This window comes from Ammodytes marinus (genome assembly GCF_949987685.1).
Source record: "Ammodytes marinus genome assembly, chromosome: 2".
Taxonomy (NCBI): Eukaryota; Metazoa; Chordata; class Actinopteri; order Uranoscopiformes; family Ammodytidae; genus Ammodytes; species Ammodytes marinus.
In genome coordinates this window covers 12422642-12445182 of record NC_137231.1, presented here as the reverse complement: position 1 = coordinate 12445182, position 22541 = coordinate 12422642, and the positions used below count along the sequence as shown (strand labels likewise).

The window sequence follows — 22541 nt, the reverse complement described above, 5'->3', positions numbered from 1 at the left end:
ATATCCTTCCCTTCTAATTAAGGTAAGGTATTCCAAATGAATAGCCCTAAACCAATGTAATAAACTAGCTCTGTAAACATAAACAAACTGACATAAATCCATATCTTACTTATTCAGGTCAGAAACTTCAAAGTACTTTCAGTTGACCACTAACTGCCCAAGGGCTCTCAATGATGGTATTGACAGAGGGGCAAGTGCCACTCTTTCGCTTTTCCCAACCAGATTAATCTTGACAGTTCAGGGATCAAGTCGGCAAACTTTTTGATCAAAGGCTCAATTTTTTTAGACCACAGAAAGGAAATCCCAAATTGTACCTCTGCTTCAATTTTTCTTTTATCAACAATAAAGAAGAGACTATATCACAGCTTACCCTTTGATAGAATGAACAGTGCTTGTTCACAGTAGGGCCAGGCTCTGGTTAATGCCAAGTATTGGGTTGAATTTGATTCCACCAGTGCTAAATAGCAAAGGCTTTCTTTTTTTGGAAACATGACATTGAAGTGTGTAACATTGCTCAAAGTGGATGGAATTTTTTTTCCATCTTTCCACACAGTGATTAAAGGCATATCCATGTTAGAAACACAAAGTATAACAAAGGGGTTTTTATGTGACTGTTCCCTGTACTGATAGGCCTAAATTAAACTGCAAAGTAAAACCACCACTACAGAACAGTGGATGAATGTTTTTCACACTAAGTTATTGTAGCCTAATACATTGTTAATAATTGTTTTTATTTGTATTCCCTGGGAACCTTTAAAGTCCCCTGCCCCATGTGTGTGATGCCCTATCGGTTTCCCTTCAAATTAATGTAACCCACACACAAAACACATCAAAGAAGCATGTAGCTATGGCTGAGCAGGGCGGGGCAGTGCGCATGCGCCATACCTCTTTGTGGCCCTTCTCTTCTTGGTGCTTGTCTAGTCTTCAGGGACCTATTCTGGCAGTAAATCCAAGGATAGGATTGTAAGGCAAATATATAGCTGCTCATTTCAAATAATTTGCCAGGCAGCACCGTGCAAGCGTCACCCACTAATCGACAGGGATTGTCGGACAGAGCACAGATAACCCAGGGCGTCGACTGGCCAACAGGCAGAGCATCCATTCATCCTTTTCACTGGCAGCTGAGGTTTTCCAGTCTAGCTAGCTAGCGTTAGCCGAGAGGCAGGGGACAGCTGTGTCAGACTAACTGAGGCATCTTCAAAATGTCGGGCTACCAAGGAAAGAAGAACATTCCACGAATTACAGTGAGTATTGTTTGACTTCTTGAAAAATTCGACGTGTACACTTCACATGGGGGGGTGTTTCTTTGAACGTGTGGGTGAGCCTCGGGATTAGACCGAAAGCTAGCCAGCGCTTAGCCGCCTTGTCTATTCACTTGCATTGACGCTGTCACCGCCACTACCAGTAGCAGCACCAGCATCCCTGCACTGACAGCCCGGGGGAATAATCATAACCAGCTAGAGGGCTTTGCAGCAAGCTCTTTGACAATTTCTAATGTTGAGCTTAAACAGTATTTTCCTGCATTATTAGCTATCATTGTAGCCGTATCTCACCCTATCAGCATCCTCAGCTTGTAGAGGTGTTGTGAACAGGTTTAGACCCCATGGTTTAGACACAGGTTTTTCTTCACTGTCATCATCCAATCTTTCATCCTCTAACCTCCATCTCCCTACATTTCATTAATTCTTTCTTTATTTTTTGGAGAACTAGACCCCCCCCCCCCCCACACACACACACACCCACCCACACACACACACACACACACACACACACACACACACACACACACACACACACACACACACACACACACACACACACACACACACACACACACACACACACACACACACACACACACACACACACAAACACCCCTCCTCTCCCTCCAATGCCACAGCTATTTAACCACTACTGTGATATACTGTTGGAAATTGGGATTTCAGATTAATGTCTTCTTCTTTATTTTATGTTTTGCTTAACTGAGCATCTTTCTGAAGCACAGTATTAAGGGCCTGCAGTAGAGATGCTGCTGGATAGTTAAAATAAGTAAAACCTCTTTTGTAAAGTAGGTCATTGGACAGCAACCATCCAAGCCTTTTTTTTTTCCTCTAAGCTGTCATCATGCAGCGGTTACAGCCAGAGTGCTGAAGCATATAGACAGCAACTGCTTTGATTGTGATCATTCCGATAACATCAAATTGCCCTGTTTTATTTATTGGCTCAAGTTTTGTTTTTGCACACATGGTTATCTTGGCAGCTGTGAGGTTTCTCTCATAGGTCAAGGCAGGGTTAGAAACATAGAGCCCTGACATCTCAGACACAACATGCAGACAGCAGTAACCTTGCTGAAGGCCCCTCAGGCCCTCAGATACTCACAGTCAGTCTCCACTTATTAGTTTAGAATGAAGCAGATCGTTTGCCTGAACAGTGACTGGATTTGTCTAAAGCAGGGATGATAAAAATGCTGTAAAGGTTGTACTCAAAGCCTATAGCAACACAGGCAGGGGGGCTCTTTGTCGTTCAATTGATTGGTACAGTCATATCTAGTACTACCACCATATACATATTTTGACATTCAATTTATTGATAGGCAATATGACAGTAACATACTACTGATAATATTTGACTAATACTTTTTTAGTCAACTAGATGAACGTGATTGAATAGTCGTGATGAGCACACTTACACTTACTTTTTTTTTGGCTAATGTGACTCCCTCATTCGCTGACCGTGCGTGTTTAATTGAACCTTTAAACTAAGTAGTAAAAAGTACATTCATTAATGGTGAAAATAATCATTAGATGTAGCAATGATTCAAATGCTGGAAAAGGCAATATTCTATTAATCTTCTTTATAAGCAGCAGTGTCAGTTGTTTATATGCTTGCTAATGAGCATTTGCTGTGTCACCAAAGAAGATGAATCTTGATAAAACTTGGAAATAATGTTTTACTCACAGAGAAGTGAAGTCCTACTATAAATCCCCTTATGAAAGTGATAATGTCCCGTTTTAGTTGAAACCGTGAGCCTCTAGGATATTGACTATTGAAGTTTTATTAATTTTGTTAATAAGAATTCTTAAGATTCACTGTGTCCTCATACATTTCTGTTCCTTGTATTCACTGACAATAAAGCATACTTGTTGTGCATGCATATGCACCTTATCATATGTATAGAGACACAAAAGTACAATGATGCTTTTTAATTTTCATTGTGTCCTGTCCAGTTAGTGCAAGAGTGAATTGCATTTGTTATTTAGATTTTATGGCAGCTGCAGCAGTGTTTGATAATTTGCCAAAACCAAAAAAAAAAGGAAAAGAAGTTTTGAATGAAATTGTTTTAACTCAATTTGGACCGTGCAATTATCAATATATTATGCTGTTATGTATGACAAGGCAACTTGTATGGAATATCGCAATATATCGTGATATATCATGATATGCAATATATCGTTGCTAGTCAGTTGCTATATGGCAGAAAAACATTTCTAGCACTACACAATTTTTTTTAGCTCGCTGGACCTAATACACTGGCAAATGAGTGACGTTTGTGTATATAACACACAGTTCTTACTTCCAATTACAGTATAACCTACGCTGCTTCACACTGAGCCCTTTGCTTATAGTACATGCAGTTCTCAGCCATCAATATTCACTTTTATGACTGTGCAGTACACGATAAAACCCATGGGTCCGTTTTTACTGCAGAGCAGTGTGTCTACATTCTGATACATTCATCTATGGAGTTGAGGACTTATATGCATTTCCCAGTGAAAGCCATTTTTAAGCTCAGGTATATGACAACTCATTGCAGTCATCTGTGATGAGCTGCAGAACAGAACATAGGTTATATGACCCAGTTACAGGAGCATAATGGCCTGGGTGATCATGTCAATACAGTCACGATTTGTACACCAAATGCATCCCCCACTGTCCGAATCCACCCACTCTGCACATCAGAAAACTGAGTGGTTCCGGCTGTGAGGTTTTCCACTAAACCACTTTGGTCTTCATTCGCTTTCCGTACTGTCCTCAGAGACACCCCACTGGAAGCCTGTAGGAGGAGAAGTAGGCCGGCTAGGGTACGCTCTCCTTTCATCTCATACGGGTTGAGATGAGTTAATTGTGCCACTCAAGATTTTGTGCTCTCACTTGAGGGTCTCTCTTTCAGGAATTGTTCCCTCTCCCTCCAGGTGGCGTCAGTCATGTGTAAATACGCATAATCACGGTTTCCGCAGTATGAAAGTTGGAATGGATTGATTTATTGCTATATTAATCGGTAAGGTTGGCCCAAGGTTATTTTCAAGTTTAACAAAAAAGCAATGTGTCTTTGAAATTGGCCAACTCTCTACTGTTGAATTATACTGTAGAACTGACTACTGGCGAAAGGGGATTAACATAGAGGATTTCTCGCTCTTAAAGGTGGCTAGAATATTTTGTGGTTTATGGGTAATGTAAAGTGTTGTCTCCTATGCTTTCAGAGTGACCGTCTCCTCATCAAAGGAGCTAAAATTGTCAACGATGATCAGTCATTCTTGGCTGATATCTACATGGAGGATGGAGTCATCAAGTAAGTATACATTTTTTGTTTTACTGGGCTACTTTTTAAACTTTTTGTTCTTGCTCCTGATCCTATAAATATTGTTTGTATCTTCAAAAGGATCATGCACACTTTTAATCACCTTGGTGCTCGCGGTCTAGATTAGTTTCATCATGTTTCCTTCATTCAATACTTCAGGCAAATAGGAGACAACCTGATCGTTCCCGGGGGAGTGAAGATCATAGAGGCTCATGGGAGGATGGTTATGCCTGGGGGTATCGACGTACACACCCGATTCCAGATGCCTGACCGAGGCATGGTGTCGGCAGATGACTTCTACCAGGGCACCAGGGCGGCCCTGGCTGGGGGCACCACTATGATCAGTAAGTGCTCTATATAAGACAGCTTTCCACATGCTTTTTCAACCCATCTAAAAGCTGAGTCATCGTGTTGCAGGGATCCCTACGCTGCAGATGTGCATTTCGTCAAGCGTGTGATTTAATAACTCAGTTTACCCGTGCACATTACCAACCTGTTTTGTTTTTGCGCTGTCACAGTTGACCATGTGGTGCCAGAGCCTGGTGTCGGCCTGGTTGCAGCTTTCCAAATGTGGAGGGAGTGGGCTGACAGCAAGTCCTGCTGTGACTACTCGCTGCATGTGGACATCACCCAGTGGAACAAAGGCAGTCAAGAAGAGATGGAGACCCTAGTGAAAGATCATGGTACGCAGTCAACAGATTCAGACTCCTGAAGTCTAAATCTATTTCAGTCATTATGTTTAAGTAATAATAAGTGGTTCTCAGACTTTGCATGAGCAGGGTACCCAAGGGGTCTTAAAAGTATAAAAAATGCGCTGAATCTAATAATGCCTTAAAAGTATTGAATTTTCTTTAAAAAGGCCTGACATTTTTTATTGCTCTTTTAATACTTGGAAAGGTCTTGTTATGTGACAATAGTAAGCACTTTATGATTTTTTTATTGAGAGTTAACACATCATTCACAAATCTATGTTAAAGGATATCAATGTCAGTATATTATTGTGAGTTTATAATACATTTTCATATTAAAAGTACCTTAAAATGTGTCAGAATTTCCATTATATCCTTCCGTCTTTTGCCAGTATGGCCTGACGTAACGTTGACGTCAAATTGAATTTTAAATGGCATTAAAAGGTATTAAAAAAGCCCTAAATTTAACTTGGAGATCCCTGGCGGTACCCTGATAAGAAAACAACCCTCCACTCTACTTTTTACAGACCATAAATCAGTCACTGAATCTTTCTGCTTTGTAATTTTGTATCCTTCTGATTTTACTTTTCTACTTGGCTTTGGGTTTTCCCCTCTTTTGCCCTCTTTATTCCGCCTTTGGCTGGTTTCTCTCATAAATTTTCTATCTTCAGGTGTCAACTCTTTCCTGGTCTATTTGGCTTATAAGGATGTTTTCCAACTTTCTGACTCTGAGGTATGCTCTGCGGCTCTGCATGCTCCACTGAGCTGTCTGTCAAAGCACATGTTTTTTCGAGGCTGTAAGTTGTCTTTGGCGCGGACGACTGCCCTTCGAGCTGAGTGGTTTTCTTTTTTCTTTTCAGATCTATGAGGTGTTCAGTGTCATCAGAGACCTCGGAGCCATTGCACAGGTGCATGCTGAGAATGGAGACATCATTGCGGAGGTAACACAAGCCCATGAAGTCGGTCAAGTCTCAGCTGTAAACTAGTTGTTGCCATTCGGGATTATAATTTTCCTCGTGTGGATTTTTTTAGGAGCAAAGACGTATTCTTGAGCTGGGTATCACTGGTCCTGAAGGCCACGTGCTCAGCCGTCCAGAGGAGGTAAGACAAAGGAGGGATTTCTTATTAACTGTAGGCAAAGGAGAAAAGGTTATGTGTAGACTGATGAATCTGTCCTTGTGTGTGTGTGTGTGTGTGTGTACACAGGTTGAGGCAGAGGCTGTCAATCGCTCTGTCACCATAGCCAATCAGACCAACTGTCCCCTCTACATCACCAAAGTGATGAGCAAGAGTGCCGCTGATGTCATCGCCCTCGCCAGGAAAAAGGGTGAACAGATAAACTTTCAGCCTCGTCTTTACTGTACGCCTGGCTGGCTTCCTTCTTTTTTCTTTTTAACTGACAGTCTTCCTATCTACTCCCATAGGCGCTGTGGTTTACGGGGAGCCCATATCTGCCAGCTTGGGCACAGATGGCACCCATTACTGGAGCAAGAACTGGGCTAAGGCTGCAGCCTTTGTCACTTCTCCACCGCTCAGTCCTGATCCCACCACCCCCGACTACCTCAACTCTCTGTTGTCATGGTGGGTGCTCTGTGGCAGGACCTAAAGATAGCTAGGGCACAGTTTGACATGTGTGACTGCCGTGTGCTGCGTTAGCTTTTTCAGCTTTACCAGCTGTACCAGCTGTACCTCTTCTTCACGACCACAATCATGATGCAGTGCCATTGCAGTGCCATTTACAGGCATGCACTTCATACAAAACAGATTGAAGAAAATTAAATCCAGCAAATATTTGTCCCAGTTTTGTTATGAGTTATTGGTCAAAGGTTAAACGTAATGCACATGAGACACAGCTTGAGTATTCTCTCTTTTGTTTCTTATCTAGTGGGGACTTGCAGGTGACTGGTAGCGCTCACTGCACTTTCCAGACTTCTCAGCGTGCAGTAGGCAAAGATGACTTCACCCTCATCCCAGAGGGCACCAATGGCACTGAGGAGAGGATGTCCCTAATCTGGGACAAATGTGTGGTGAGCTTGATGCAACCTACTTTTCCCACATTCCACTAATTCACTTATTCCACAACAACAATGATGTGTGTTTGGATGCTATTATGTGATTTGTTCTGTCCCAAAAGGTGACTGGCAAGATGGATGAGAACCAGTTTGTGGCTGTGACCAGCACCAACGCAGCAAAGATCTTCAACCTGTTCCCCCGCAAGGGCCGCATCGCTGTGGGGTCTGACGCCGACCTCGTGTTGTGGGACCCAGATGTCACCAAGATCATCTCAGCTAAGAGCCACAACCTGGTCAGAGGGCTACCTTGTCTGGCTTGACTCTTATCCACAATCTCTTTAGTCATTGATGTGTTGTGTAGACATGTTGAGGGTTTATTACATTCCTCATTTTTTCATGTGATGCACATGGCATGCTTTAAAATGCTAATTCCACTTTAAAAACTGCTAATGAAATCTCTTCTCCTGCCAGGCTGTAGAGTATAACATCTTCGAGGGCACTGAAGTGCGTGGAGGTCCTGTGGTGGTGATCAGCCAGGGCAAGGTTGTGTTGGAGGAGGGCACCCTTCACACTACGGAGGGCTGTGGGCGCTACGTCAACCGCAAACCCTTCTCTGACCACGTGTACAAGAGGATAAAGGCCCGCAGCAGGGTGAGATTAGTAGTTGCACCCTTTTACAAACCTAGGCTGTGTTCGGAAAGCCATACTAGCGTCCTACATCCTACATACTCACCATCTATATACTGCATACTGTCTACTCAAAGATCGATTGTGTATGCGAGGTGCGTCGAAACGTTTTCAGTTGAAGTATAATTAAGCAATGAAGAATTTCTTCTTCTTCTTGTAAGATTCAGGCAGTTTATACGCTGTTTAGCGTACAACCGCCCTCTACAGCTTAGACATTGAACTAGATTTTTACAGTCCTGTGTTCATCATCTGTGTTTTGGACTTCTTGTTTTATAATTATGTTTTGAGGCAGAGGATCTCTCCGACGCTCTCTGTCCGGCTCATCAGACAGCAATCAGCTGTCTGTGAGTTGAGCTGGACGAGCCGTGGTGTGTGGAACAGCGATCTGTTCTGATCTCTCTCCACTATCAGACTCACATCACTCATTTCACTTAGTAACTCTAATGTTGTTAGGTATTTATCTTCATCTCTTATCTATTGTAAGAGTTTATGAATGACTGCACGTACAGTTGTCAGATCGCGGACCCCAAACAATGTCGTTGCCTAGCAACTTGCTCGAAAATATTTCATTTTCCTGGGCGGGTAGAATTGACCCAGTGCATTGTGGGGTGGTTGAGTAGGAAAAGTATAGAATCGATTCATACCCAAAATCTTCCCGGAAGTTAGTACTCATCCGGGAATTTCTTGCACACCCAACCGTCACATACTCAAATTGAAGTCAAAATTAGTATGAGTAGGATGTTAGTATGGCTTTCCGAACACAGCCGTACATTTTTGGCAACATAGGGTTATTGCTGAGCTCCACAGGTTGTGTTCTGATGAATGGGTCCATATGTTTAGCTCACAGAGTTGCGAGGAGTCCCCAGGGGCCTGTATGACGGACCGGTGTGCGATGTGGCCTTGACTCCCAAGGTGATGTCCACTGTCTCCTCAGTGAAGACTTCCCCTGCCAAGCAGCAGCAGCAGCAGCAGCAGGCTGGTCCCCAGCCAGTGCGCAACCTCCACCAGTCTAACTTCAGTCTGTCTGGTGAGTCAAAGCACACGTTTTAAATCCTGATAGTCTGCCTCTTTCACAGCTAGATAATTAAATCAAATTGTATTAATAACAGAGGTGTCGCAATCTTGATTGTAAGTCGGAAATCGATCAAAATCCCGTTACGATCTCGACCTTTGAAACCTAGGGTCACGATCGTGAGCCGCTTACCTACAGCCGATAGTATCAAACTGCAGCTTAAAAGACACCATGGCAATGACGAAATGTCAACCGAACTTGACCCCCTCTTGCCTCTCTGAAATGAGCAGTTTTATGTCCATTGCATATCCACGGGCGTGCGCAGATTATCCCTTTGTATGGACTGGGAAAGCGGTTTAATTCATACTGAAAACAAATGTCAGTGCCAGTATTGCGGTCAGATTAGAGTGTGCTCAGTCGTTGCACCTTCTACTTTTGTCAGTCACAAACTTTTGGATAACCACGGATGACCGCAGACGATTTTTATGTCCACATGCCCAAGCAACGTCCACAGGCAACATGACAAAAATGGCAGGTCAACTCTACAGGCAGGTGTGAAGAGTGCACACTGAATTTAAAAACCAGTGTCACAATATGGCAGGTACCCTCTATGGTTTTTCATCTTTTGTTTAATTTTGTTTCCAATTTACTGGTGAAACAGGTTATGTTCAGATTTATATTGTAATAAAATACAATATAAATCTGTATGTTGCAAGTAAGGAATTATGGAGATTATATCACTCATGACACGATGTAGATCATCTTTTGAAATAAGAATTACACATTAAATGACATTAAATCACGGCGCAGAACCAATGGTGACTAGACAAGAGTAGTCTAAAATGTCACTTGGCTCAATTGGCATCTGTGCTAAAAAATAAATTAGAAAAAGAATAGCGTAGAAACTAAGCGTGACCTTAACATCAAATCGAATCGAGGATTTGGGGAATCATATCACCCCCTATTAATAATATAATCTCATCCTTTTTTAGGGGCCCAAGCTGATGACAACATTCCCCGTCGCAACACTCAACGCATCGTGGCTCCCCCCGGTGGAAAAGCTAACATCACCAGCCTCGGCTAAGCTCTTCTCTCAACTGAGTCGGGGATGCAGGGCAACACCAGACCAGAGGCCACTCTTACTGCTGTCACATCACATCTGGTCACCTCTGACTCCCCCTGCACCCCACCCACAAGCACTCCATCCATTCTTATTCACACACTACCACTCTATCACCTCATGCAAAAAGGAAAAAAGGGCACAATTCCATGTTGTTTCATCTTTCCTGTCACGTTCTGATTGTCATGGCAGGATCAAGTGAATTGAAGCTGTTTTTTTTTTTTGCTGTTTTTTTTTTAAGGCCAGTTTGATTATTGATGAAATTAACTTGTTTACATTTTCTGTATACTTTTCTGTACATGTTTAAGCTGTTTAGTTGCCCTCTTGTCTCAGTGAGTTGACAAAAATGTTTCATGAGCAGGCAATTTTTAGAAACTGCTGGTGTTAACACATTTTCTTAACACGCTATTCATTTCTCAGAAATGATTTACAATGTGCTGATGGTCGTGTTACACAGCCATCCTCAGTTGAAAACATTTGTGTTAAATGGTTGCCACAGAAAAACTAATCATGAAAAAATGTGTAGTGTAAAATGTGGTTCCTGCAGTTTTTAACTTTTGTGTAGGTATCGTTGTAGCTGAACAATTCACCTTGGTCTTCCTTTTTGCGTTACAGTCGCACTTTTTTAAAACTAATGTTTTATGTCTTTATCACTTTATGTAATTTAGGAAAGCGCTGCCCGCACTCAATGAGGGTTTGTTTAAGGGTTCTCATTCTCACTCATTCAACTTCCCCCGGAATATGGGGGGACAACTGGCTGGCACATGACATTTTGTTTGATAAACATTCCACCATTTAATTCTTTCCTCGTGTGTGGTAAGAGGTTGTCAGGGCAACAAGCTTCCAATAATCAGACGGGTGTATATTGTTCAGAACACAGACAGACACTATGAAGAAGCTAGACGGGAGATTTTGTCCACAGCCTCTCTGCACCTGGTGCTAAATGACCACTGCTGTATCGGTGCAGAGGATGTCCACCTCCACACAACAGTCGTGTGAGCTTTGTAGCATCAGCAGTCGAAGTAAAGTTACCCAGTTTTGCACCTGTAACAAACCAAATGGTAAAAAAAATTAATTAAAAAAATGTATGTGCGCTTGCAACGTTTTCTTTGTATTGGATATCTGTATGTTTAAGAATCTTTGTTGAATTGAACTGCTTGCCTGCCTGTACCGTAAGATATTGATAGCACTCTGTATCGATGAAGGCTCTTCAAAGAAGTGAAACCATGATCTTTGAGACCTGATGAAAAAACGCTTCAGTGTGTATATGAAACCCCTCACAGCGTGCTGATGATGTGTCCACTGTTCTCGGTGTTAGTGTTGTGAATGAATGACCACATGATCCAGTTTTTCTTCTATTACCACCCCTGACATTGTCGACACCAGATTCACTCGAAGTAGTAACTGTATTCAAACAAACCGCAATAGGTTGCCAGTTTGGCGGCACTGCTACTATTGTAAAACACTGGATTATTTCTTCCTCATTGCCTTGTCAAGTGTAGGTTTTGTAAGCTAAACTATAATGTGAAGTGATTTCCATTTGGGGAAGTTTCTTGGTAATGGTTATTGAGTTGTGACGTTGAGCACTGTTGTTGCCCCTCTCCCAGCAAGTGTGATACTCTCTCAGTCATGTATGTTTCGTAGGATACCAGGGTTTTGGGGGGGAAATCATCAGTCCTGTCAGCATAACCCTATCTGTGTTGACTTCAGTGGATTAAAATAATAATTAAAAAAAGTGAAAATGAAGATACCAACTGTTTTTTTCTTTTCTAAATACATGAAGTTAACCATACATAATTCCCATAAAATAATTCATCCTATAATTTCCTAATCAATTGAGGGAAAGTATTCAATTAAATAATTCCAATTAGGTCATTTTTATAGGGATAATGGAGCCATTTAGTTGTATTTTGTCGTACGCTTTTTCTATTTCAGCTGATTAACTTGCTGACTGATTAAAGGGGTGGAAAGTAACAAGTACATATACTCAAGTATCCCATTTTCTGTCATTTCTATTCCTATTTATCAGAGCTTGAGAGATATTGTCGTTTTGACCTTCATTTAACTCCTCCATTTATCTGACAGCTGCAGTAACTCGTATCTTTGCTGATTGAGATGTAACAACACATTTGATAACATTTTAAAACTAGAAATACCGCTTAATTGCCAAACGGCGAAAGAACAGTGGTGGTAGGAAATGCTTAAAGTAAGTTAAGCTCTGAAAAAGCTACAATATGGTATAACATCACTGCTACCTGACAATATGTAAGGTCGCAGTCACCTCTGACCTCAAAGATCTAATCATTTCATCTTTGAGTCAGTCGACATTTGTACAAACTTTGAAAACAATATTTAATGTCCCCCTCCAAAAAATGTCTGCAGCTTTTCTTTTTTTTCACTTCACTTTGATGCTTCTGCTTCATTTAGAAGAGGTTGACACTTGAGCCCTTTGTGTCCAGCAGTTCAACTTTTGAAATTAAAAACATATTCATAAAAGATTTTCCAATTAGGGTCAATGCAGGTAGATAACCTTTGGACTTTGAAAGTTAATTGAACTGTCAAAAACAATATTAGTCACAAAAGATATGTCTCAGAACATTTTAGTAGGGGTTCTTTAATAACTGAATGTTCAGAGGGTGGATAATGCATCATAAATACACCTGTAAGTTAAAATCTGCAGAACTTTTACTTGTAGAGTATTTTTCCATTGTTTCATGGCAATGTTTACGTGAGTACAGGCTCGGATTCTTTCTTCCACCTGATGATTAAAATATTATCATGGTCACATTAGCAGTTAATCAGAATTAATCACTTAGAAGTGTATCAACTTGTTACAGTCCCCAGTGGTACTGAATTACAAAATCCTTGAACCTTCTGAAGCATTTCCGGATAGGCAAAACTAAAACACCACACGTAAAACAAAGTTTTACCAAATTACAAATCTGGAAATTAACTACTTTGTTGAGTCACACCACACCGGATCAGAGGAGTGGTGTAAATGCAGAGTGGCAATGATACACCAGGTGGAGGCACTGAGCCGTGACGCACAGCCTTGGCTTCGGCGCAGCATCTTGTTGATCTTCCCCCTCAGGGGAGGCTTCCAGTAAAATGAACTGAGCAAGGCAACGTCACAGTGAATGCACACATCAACAACACTTCTGTGACTTTTGAATACCCCTGGCTGTTTGACAGTTGTCCAATTAGGGGATTAACTTGATGAACGCACTGATTAAACCACAGAGGGGAATTCCGTAATAACATTTTGTTTATCCACTGGTAAGAGCTTTTAAAAAAAGAAGAAAATAAAAAGCATCAGCAAGACTGTACAAAGCCTAACCCTCCTGAGAAAGGTGGGAAAAGATGAGTCACCAGCATTGCTTGCCTTGAGTTCAATCTGACTCATCATCACTTCAATATCACCATAACTATACATTTAGAATTGTGCGTACATACATTCTCCTGTAGAATCAATGATTATGGGCTCAGTAATGTATTCCCCCTCTGTCAGAACGTTAAAAGAATAGTGAGGGAATGTATATTCTGCACTTAATGATAATTACACCATGAATACATAAACATTAAGCTACTGGATAAAATCAAGGAGTACTGATGAATCACACAGGGTTTGTTCTCACTCTGCTCCAGTCAATATCGGACGGCCGCAAGGCCACAGATCTAATTATGGTATACATTTCCATTTATTGCACTTGGAAGATGATATATCTGTATAAAGTGTGGCGCAGACGCTTTCGCTGACTGAGATTTGTTCATAATCCCACCACTTTCCATATAGAGAGAGACAATAAAAGGGAGGGGAGAACTAGGTCATTTGTAGGCTACCATCTGCAGTTTTTGTGGGTAGAGACTGGGAGATCCTCTCATTATGGCATCTGTGCAGGGATGGTGTGATTTACAGGTTTACGAACACGCTGGTTCAATGACAAAGCGGACACAGACAAGCACTCGCTGTACTGGTGGGTCCCTCCCTTGTGGGAAAGCTGTCAACTCCACTTCTAGGACTGAGCGCAACGCTCAGAGGGGTAGATCAGCTTAACGAGGCTGACTGCATGTCTTCCCTATCACACTCACAAAGGGAGTACATCATGCTACTATAGAAGGAGTAACCAGGGGGAAATTAATCGATGCCGTTGGCAGAGGTTGGCCTCTTGCCCTTTGATGCTTCTTTGAAATGGTGAGACTCTTTGCAGTCTTGAGCACACATCATAAACACACTCAGTTTTTCCCACTTTTTGCACTGGCTAACCCATGGAAAAGAGTCCCTGGCTAATGGCCGAGATAAAGACCCTGTGAGCTTGGTGTGTGGACGGCAACTAAAAAAGATTCAAACAAAGAGCACTGCCTGAGAGAAGAATTTCTGAGACGGCGTATGACTTAGCCTGACATCTCTAAATCTGCTGGATTTTTTAAGAGGCTTGGGGGCCGGTCAGGATTGAGGTCAGCAACCGCAAGGTCAGCTAAAATTTCACAGAAGTATATTAAGACGTCCATCTGGCACAACCCGGAGGTACATGAACATGTGAGCCAGACGTTTTGAGGGGCTATGTATTTAGTGAGGCAGCCAAAAGAAACAAAGAGCCAAAAATATCCTCACAGATCCCTTGTTAGGAATATGTCACACACATTTATTGTAATGTGACATGTAAGTACACAAGGTTTTTTTTTTTTTTTTTTACTGTGTACAGAGCAGTACATAAACAACATTTTGACAACAGGATCAGCATTAGGCAAACTTTGGAGACAACAGGAGCACCACTGACCACCATTTTTCAAACATTTGGTGAAATCATGCAATATGTAAAACTTTACTTTTTTACACATTTACACACTTTACTTTACATGTGTGGCACATTCATCCTGCTCTTCCTTCATATAAAATATGTAAACATTTAGAAATCTTTTGGTCCCCTTTTTTAAACAGTTTTTTTTCTTTAGGTCCCCTTCGGATGGGTGTTTACAGGTTCCTTTTCCAGCATTTGGTGGGCATTTGAAGGGCTGCAGTGGTTTATGTTTAGAAGGTTAGAAAGCCATCTTTCTAAAATGGTGCAATGTAGTATTCGTTTTTGGCGATCTTTAATCCAGGAAAAAAGTTGCAGAATGATATCAGAGCTGAGACATTATGGTTTCATATTTCAAAGCAGCCACCGTTCCAACACAGCTCATCCTTTCTGACAACACAGCAAAAAAAGGAAATATATATTCTCGTCCACGACCTTGACAGGTGGGTCATGACTAATGGAGGGAGGATTACAGTGCTTACACAGGCTCTCCCTTTTCCGACAGGGACAGTTGGTGGATTTTAATGGTGGGCAGGTTTCCAGCAGGGGGGGGCTGGGCGCTGTTTGACTCCTGCGGGGGACTCCCATCGCGGCAGATGCAGCAGCAGGTTCGGTGGAAGCTTTTGCTGCAGAGTTTAGCCACTTTAGCTCTGCTTGTCTGGGCCGGCCCCGAACTGTCTGTTGGGCCTCCAGAAAAGACCCTCCACTCCCTGCTGCCCCTAGACGAAGGGGTCCTGGACAGGGCCATAGAGGAGGAAGCGCTGAGCCGACAGGGGGCCCCACTGCTTTCCAGGCCAGGAGACAGGGGTTGGATGTGACCCTGTGTGTGTATGTGACCTGCACTCATATGACGATGTGAGGGCCGGGGTTTCATTCTCAGACAGTAACCTCCAAGTAAACTCTGGAAAGCTTTCTTAAACTCCTGGTTGGAACACGGGTAGATGATGGGGTTGATGCAGCTGTTGAAGTAGCCGAGCCAGAAGGTGACCTTGAAGACAGTGTCTGAAGGTCTGTATTTGGGGAATATGGAGCCTGAAGGGACATTAAAACACAAAGGGACAATTAATAATTCAAAAAAGAAATAACAAAAACAATTTTTTTTCATTTAATAGAAAACAGGTGTGAACAGCTATGCTAGCAAGCTTTTTAACATGCTCTCAATGACAAAGATGCAGATTTAGGCAGACAAAATGTTCTAGGTTCACCCTGGCTTAGATAAACCTACTAACAAGTGAAGACTTGCTTACTAGCTTAACACAACGCACAGGTGCCGTTGATGGGACTGTCATCAGTTTTATTAAAAGTGTTTGCTATGGGGGCGCCCTTAGCTCAGTTGGTAGGGCGTCCCCCCCATGGGCCTCGGCCAGCAGCGGACCCGGGTTCGATTCCAGCCCGCGGTCGTTCTCTGCATGTCACTCCCCTCTCTGCCCCATTTCAACTCTGTCTCTACACTATCAATAAAGCATAAAAATGCCAAAAAAAAAAGTGTTTGCTATCTTCTAGACTCTAGTGATCTTGAATAGCTAATATGTAGCATTAACAGCAATCAATCCAATAGTTTTAACAATATTTTAGAGGAAAAGTCAGGGGATAACCAAAGTCAGTATGGGTTCATCTTGTGGGGAACATGTGTGTCTACAAAAAAGTTGTGGCAACCCATAAAGTGTCAATCTGCTGGTGGCGCTCGTGGACAGGTCAGTCTTTAGGGATCCTCCTCCTGTCAATAAGATGTGTCAGTCTGGAACAAAGATTTAAACTGACCAACTGAATATTGCCATCCCTAAGATGACATTTGTAGAGGTCCAGTTACCTACTTAAGTATCTGTTGCATCAAAAGTTGGGTTTATGTGAATTTATGGAAAGGAAGCATTCACAGCAGGGAGCGTGAGTGGAATCCTTAATTAAGAAGCATGTAACAGTGGTTTAACAGGCACATCACATGCAGGCCTGTCTGACACTGTAAATGGAGGTGACTCTTCACGTATCTGGTGGCTGCCAGCGGAACATTACCATAATTAAATGGCAGACTTCTGGTGTGGCAGCAATAAGTCTGTCCTTTTACAGCATATATCATCTCTCTTCAGAGGTAGAGGGGAAAAGCTGTCTTGTGAAATGTTTTATTGGGGAAGCTGTGGCAGACACAGACGTGGGCTTTGTGAAAATGAGATTGTGAGATAGAGGTGGATAGAATGAAGAGGTGGACAGAGTTTGAGCAAATGATTTTGTCCCTGGCTGTACAGCTCATATTTTTTTTATCCTAAGCTGTACCGAAAAGAACAATTTCTTTTGATGGATTCGCTTTTCAATGAAAACAGAAGGGTATTTCAGCGACTTAATAAATGTCTTGTGGTCCAAAATCAACTAAACATCATTGGTTGTTGTCCTGTGATGACTTTGACTTCAATGAAAGCAATAGGTAATGTATTAGTTTGAGAAACCTCCATGGATGGTCTGCTGTAAAACTGGGACCAACTTGTGAAATATGAATTCCAGTGCCAGATATTGAAATATCCTAAAACAATTTAGGGAAAAAAAATTGCGTTAGAGCAGCATTAAAGGTGAAGTGAGCGATATATTTAGGTTAAAATAAGTATCATATCACTCTATATTCATACAGTGATCACTTATATAGTTTGCGCGTTTCATACCTCCTATCTCTCAGTCACCCGCTCTGGATGTAATCGGCAAATTAAATTGTTTGGAGATCCCGAAAGTGGTATCCAATCAGAAGAAAGAACGCTACAAACCAGCACCCGTCTCACTGCCGGTGCACCCGCAGAGCAACAGATGGGTAAATGTTTATTCGCCTACAATGGCGGAGCAGGTAAAAATCCTTCCCTATGTCACCCCACGGACGTATTGTTACCTAATAACGCTGTTGGCAAACACTTGCTTTTTTTAAACATGCTTCAAACACAGGGCAAAATTAGCATTTATTTCTGTCCACATGATAGGCTACATTTAGGTTCTCCAACCAACTTTTGAGAAAAATAGCAGATTATTTCGATAAATGCTCCACTAATATCATCAGCTTACTTTGCCTAAGCTGGATGTGTACACTGGGTTTAAGAGCTCTTAGCTGAACACATCTATGGATCTATTGATGATGGTGAGAGCAAACCAAAACAGCAAAGTTGCAGGCCAACAAGCCAAAACAACTGTCTGAATGATGCTAAAAATCTCATTAGAGGTGAGGAGAATTGCAGAGTTGGGTGATTATTATCTGTGTGTGTGTCAATATGAGTGACCCCGTTAACACTGCACTTTGTTATTTGACCAATTGTTCTCATATAAATATTGATTAGTGCAGCTAACACCCACTAATACCCAAAGCATGACATCCACTGACAGTCCTATTTTTGTTGAACTCCAGGGCTGTAACTTCCATGATTTGCTTGGATGTTGAGGTGTATCCCACTTTGACAGTGTTATGTGTGGTTACAGGTGCACCAGATAACACTTCTGACAACACTCTGCCACTCCCAGACTTGAAACGGTCAATCACAAGGAGTGCTGAAACACTATTTTTCAACCTGGTATGAAGGTGCTCTTTATTTATTCATGCTTTAATATCTTTTGGGGATATTTAATGCCTTTAGCGGATAGTAACAGCAGAAAGATGGCAAGAAAAGAGAGAGAGAGTGAGAGATGAGAGATGAAACAGAGCTGGACAGCTGGGGACATTGCAGTCCATGGTAGACGTCTTAACATCTTGAGCAATATGTGCACATATGTATACTAGGGCTGTCAAATTAACGCGTTAATTTCGATTAATTAATCACAGAAAAATTAAGGCGATTAAAAAAATTTACGCAGATTAATCGCACTTCTATAATGCCCTTTGACCCGGTGCAAAAGTGGTGCGGAGCTGCACCTGTAGCTTGCCGGCCCAGGCGCGCGGGTAAAAGAGAGAAAAGTAAAGAGAGAAGCAGGGAAAGGGGCCGACTCGAGGGCTCTATGGACGGTTTATGGGATGCTTCGGGCAAATAAGCATGAAGGTAGGAAGACATCTTACTTTATTCTCCGCAGTGTCCGTGCATTATTGATTTAGTGGGTGCAACAATGTAGGCTAGGTTCAAAACAGTAGGCCTATCTCTCAGGCCCTGTTCTCACGGTGAAAACGTGACAGTTTTCCCGTTTTTGTTTTTTTTTAAAACCCCGTTCAGACACAATTTATCTGACATATTCACCCGTACGCATGTTTTCAGAGGAAACGGGACGAAATCGATGTAGTAAGCATGCCAGGCCAGCAGTTGGCGGTACAAGGTAGTAGTAGATAGCTTTTCCGGTACAATTTGATGCATACAACCTTACTGTAACCAAAAATTAATGCCTCTAACGTTCATAAAGCGGTTGGTGTAAGCTTGGGGTTACAAGTATTGTAAATGACAAGCTTTCTGTCCTCCTATTTCACCGCATTGAACTTGTGAAAATAGAAGACATGCTGGTAGTGAAGGGGCTTTGTGAGCGGCTACTTTCCTGTTAGGCGTACTTAAAAATAAAAGTCAACTCACGTTTGTCCAGTGAAATGCTATTAATGTTTAGCCAGTGACATGCTTTTACTGTGAAGCCGTAGCCTTAATGCTCCTTTTGTTGAACAGTAACTTAACCGCTGCGAACTATGGATAGTGTTTTTTAAAGTAGAGAGAGCCTTGTCCCTGGCATATAGAAGCTACACACGTTTATTTTGCTAGAAAAACCGGCAGAGCACAAATCTTTCCCCAGACAAAGTGGCGGGTGCATGGTATCAATAACTTACTAATAGACTATAGACTAAATTGGCGAGTGTTATATTTGAGCCCTGCACGACACTCTCCGCTGATCACAGTGATGGTGCCGCGGAGACACCGTGCATGTTATGTTGTCTTCTAACTTTATAATTCGCGTGTGGGTATTTTGACAGCAAATGTTATAGACTATGCATACGTGAAGTGGAGCCGTGACGTCAGTGTTATCAGGGGAAATGGTTTCGGTGTTTACAAAAAACCAAAACCGTTGTGTTTTCCTAAAAATCCTCCCTGGGAGTAGATCTCAAAAACTTGCGGTTTCATGCCTGCGTTTGCTGTTTTCATGTACATGATATAGTGCAACCGCGGGAATTTTTCCGTGTTTGCACCGTTTCGTGTTGCCGTGAGAACAGGGCCTCAATCTTCCTCTATGTGTCTCAATTTTGTTTGCTAGCTGTCTCGCATAAACGGACACCCGCCCTGTGTGTGTGTGTGTGTGTGTGTGTGTGTGTGTGTGAATATATTTTTGCCTATGAGTACGAAAATGGTGAATGAATCGGCATAGGCTATGCCAATTCATCGGTGGCAGTGCAGCGCTGTCTGTTGTGGGAGATGGTAAGTCGTCATTTAGTCTGCTTGTTTTTTTGAGAAAATTTGGCACTAGTTTATGTATAAAGCTGGCTGAGGGGAGGAGACAGAAATTAAGAGAGACGGAGAGCGAGAGCGAGAGAGAGAGAGAGAGAGAGAGAGAAACAAACTGTAGTGGGCTATACAGCTGTTTATAAACAGGTATAAAAGTGTCATAAAAGTATGCGATTAATTTAGATTAATTAATCACAGAGCCTGTAATTAATTCGATTAATTTTTTTAATCGCTTGACAGCCCTAATGTATACATTTGGTTATTCTTCAAATGAGCGATTTCTTGCTTCACACTTCCTTCTAGTACATGAGAAGGACTTCTGGCAGAAATGTCAAGGAGCGAGAAGGACAATCTACAAATAAACACAGAGCTCACCTTCAAATATCTCTGACATGATCTCATTCCCACAGTTTGTTTTTCTCCAAAGACAAACTAATGCTTACTTGAATGAACAAAATCAAACAATGACAAGTTATCCAGCTCTGCATGTCAAAAACTAGACCATTGCTTAGTAATTCACTGATAAATCTTTCATTGTCTTTCATTGTAATTGACTTATGTGACACTGGTATACAGCCTGATGCCAGCATTAGTAAGGGAGCGTTGGTAAACTGAGGTTTTTCCTCATTTTCCAGTCAGGAAAGGCTTAAGCCAAATGTTAGCAGCTATATTTACAAGCATGAGAGCATGGAATAAATAATCAAAAAAAACACTGAAGGATTACTGTGAGCTTATATATCTCATATCCGCTTGGTTTGGATTTCCTTCTCACATTCCCTCCATATTGACACCAGCATATACAAGCTTTTGGGTTCATAAAGGTGAGGTGTTGAAGGGAGCCTCATATAAGGTCTGAGACCCATGGGGTGGCTTTATTTGTCATTCCTAGACTGGAATTGTGATGAAGTGAGTCTCTAGGCTCTAGGCTAATGAAGCACCTCTAAAGGTCACTATGGAGTGTAAAAGGTTACTGCACCATCCCAAGATGTAACCTGGCAAATGACCCCCCATATAAAATACCAATTTGACATTTTTACTCTTCTGTGAGGAGGTGAGTATAGGTGGTGGGCAGATTTTTTTTTTACCTTTTGACGGAGCCATTATCTGTTTCTTCCTGTTTCCTGTCGTAATGCTAAGCTAAGCTAACCTGACCAACTAGCTACTGTCTGTTCATTCATATTTACTGTAGAGGCTTGATATCAATCTTCTTACCATACTCTGAGCAAGAAACCAAATAAGCATATTTTCCATCCATCCATCTTGTAAACAAATGACATATTTTTTTATATGCTGATTGTTTAGCCAAGACAAATGCAACACAGGTCTCGGACTTGCACTGAATCAAGAACAACGGACAAAGTAAGCGCTACAATACTCACTGAGGGGTAGCACCAGGAAAAAGGGCAGCCAGCACAACACGAAGCAGCCAACCACAATGCCCAAGGTCTTAGCGGCCTTCTTCTCACGTGAAAACTTGAGCAGTCGAAGGGCGAAGTGTGTGCGGTTGCGAAGGGCCTCGTCTTCTGTTACAGTTGTGTTGCCTCTGTGTATCCTGAGTGTCACCCACTCTGAATCGGACTTCTCTGTCTTGTAGCCCTCCCTGACACCCTGGCTCTCTCTGTGAGCTACCACATAAACCCGACAGTACATGACCAGTATGATGGCCAGAGGGAGGTAGAAAGAGCCCACAGCGGAGAAGATGGCGTAGGCTGGCTCCTCTGTGATCATACAGATAGAATCGTCCTTAGGTGCTGGCTCTTTCCAGCCAAACAAAGGTCCAATAGATATGATGATAGACAGCACCCACAGCAGCATCACTGCCAGCAGTGCCCTGCGTTTTGTCATTATAGTTGGGTAACGCAGAGGGTAGCTGACCCCAATGTAGCGGTCAACAGAGATCACACAGAGGCTCATGATGGAAGCAGTGCAGCAGAGCACATCCACAGCTGCCCAAACGTTGCAAAAGACCCGTCCAAACATCCAACGATCCACAATCTCTAAAATGGCAGAGAAGGGGAGGACGGTGGAGCTCAGCAGCAAATCCGCCACTGCCAGGTTCACTATGAAATAATGTGTGCTCGTCCGCAGGTGTCGGTGACACACTACTGAGAGGATTACCAGGATGTTTCCCACAACTCCAAACACAATGAAGGACCCAAGCAACGGGCCCAACACCACAGCTTTGACCACGTTGAGCTCTGGGACTACAAACTGGCTGCAGTTGGAGCAGTTCTGTGTCAGAGGAGCTGGGGTCATATTGTCCAGCACAGGGTCCAT

The 22541-nt window shown here is 42.3% G+C and overlaps 2 protein-coding genes across 2 annotated transcripts; one reads left to right on the top strand and one right to left on the bottom strand.

Annotated features, from left to right (window-relative positions):
• The first annotated feature begins 1169 nt into the window (after positions 1-1169).
• On the top strand, positions 1170-10311 carry dpysl2a (dihydropyrimidinase like 2a). The gene is made up of 14 exons (XM_080048085.1): positions 1170-1244; positions 4482-4570; positions 4739-4923; positions 5098-5262; positions 5940-6001; positions 6129-6209; positions 6301-6369; positions 6475-6595; positions 6693-6849; positions 7154-7295; positions 7403-7573; positions 7752-7931; positions 8808-8994; positions 9972-10311. The coding sequence occupies exons 1-14, from the start codon at positions 1203-1205 to the stop codon at positions 10061-10063; spliced, it is 1743 nt and encodes a 580-aa protein (XP_079904211.1). The 5' UTR covers positions 1170-1202; the 3' UTR covers positions 10064-10311.
• A 5062-nt stretch (positions 10312-15373) lies between these two features.
• adra1aa (adrenoceptor alpha 1Aa) lies at positions 15374-22541 on the bottom strand (the record flags this gene model as incomplete). Its single annotated transcript, XM_080043810.1, has 2 exons — positions 15374-15927; positions 21644-22541. The coding sequence occupies 2 exons, from the start codon at positions 22539-22541 to the stop codon at positions 15374-15376; spliced, it is 1452 nt and encodes a 483-aa protein (XP_079899936.1).

What these genes read in the sequence shown, in the direction of transcription:
- dpysl2a (XM_080048085.1), top strand. Translation starts at nt 1,203, where the DNA reads ATGTCGGGCTACCAAGGAAAGAAGAACATTCCACGAATTACA. An exon ending in ATGGAGGATGGAGTCATCAA is followed by an intron (nt 4,571 to 4,738) that starts GTAAGTATACAT and finishes TCAATACTTCAG; the next exon opens with GCAAATAGGAGACAACCTGA. An exon ending in ATGGAGACATCATTGCGGAG is followed by an intron (nt 6,210 to 6,300) that starts GTAACACAAGCC and finishes GGATTTTTTTAG; the next exon opens with GAGCAAAGACGTATTCTTGA.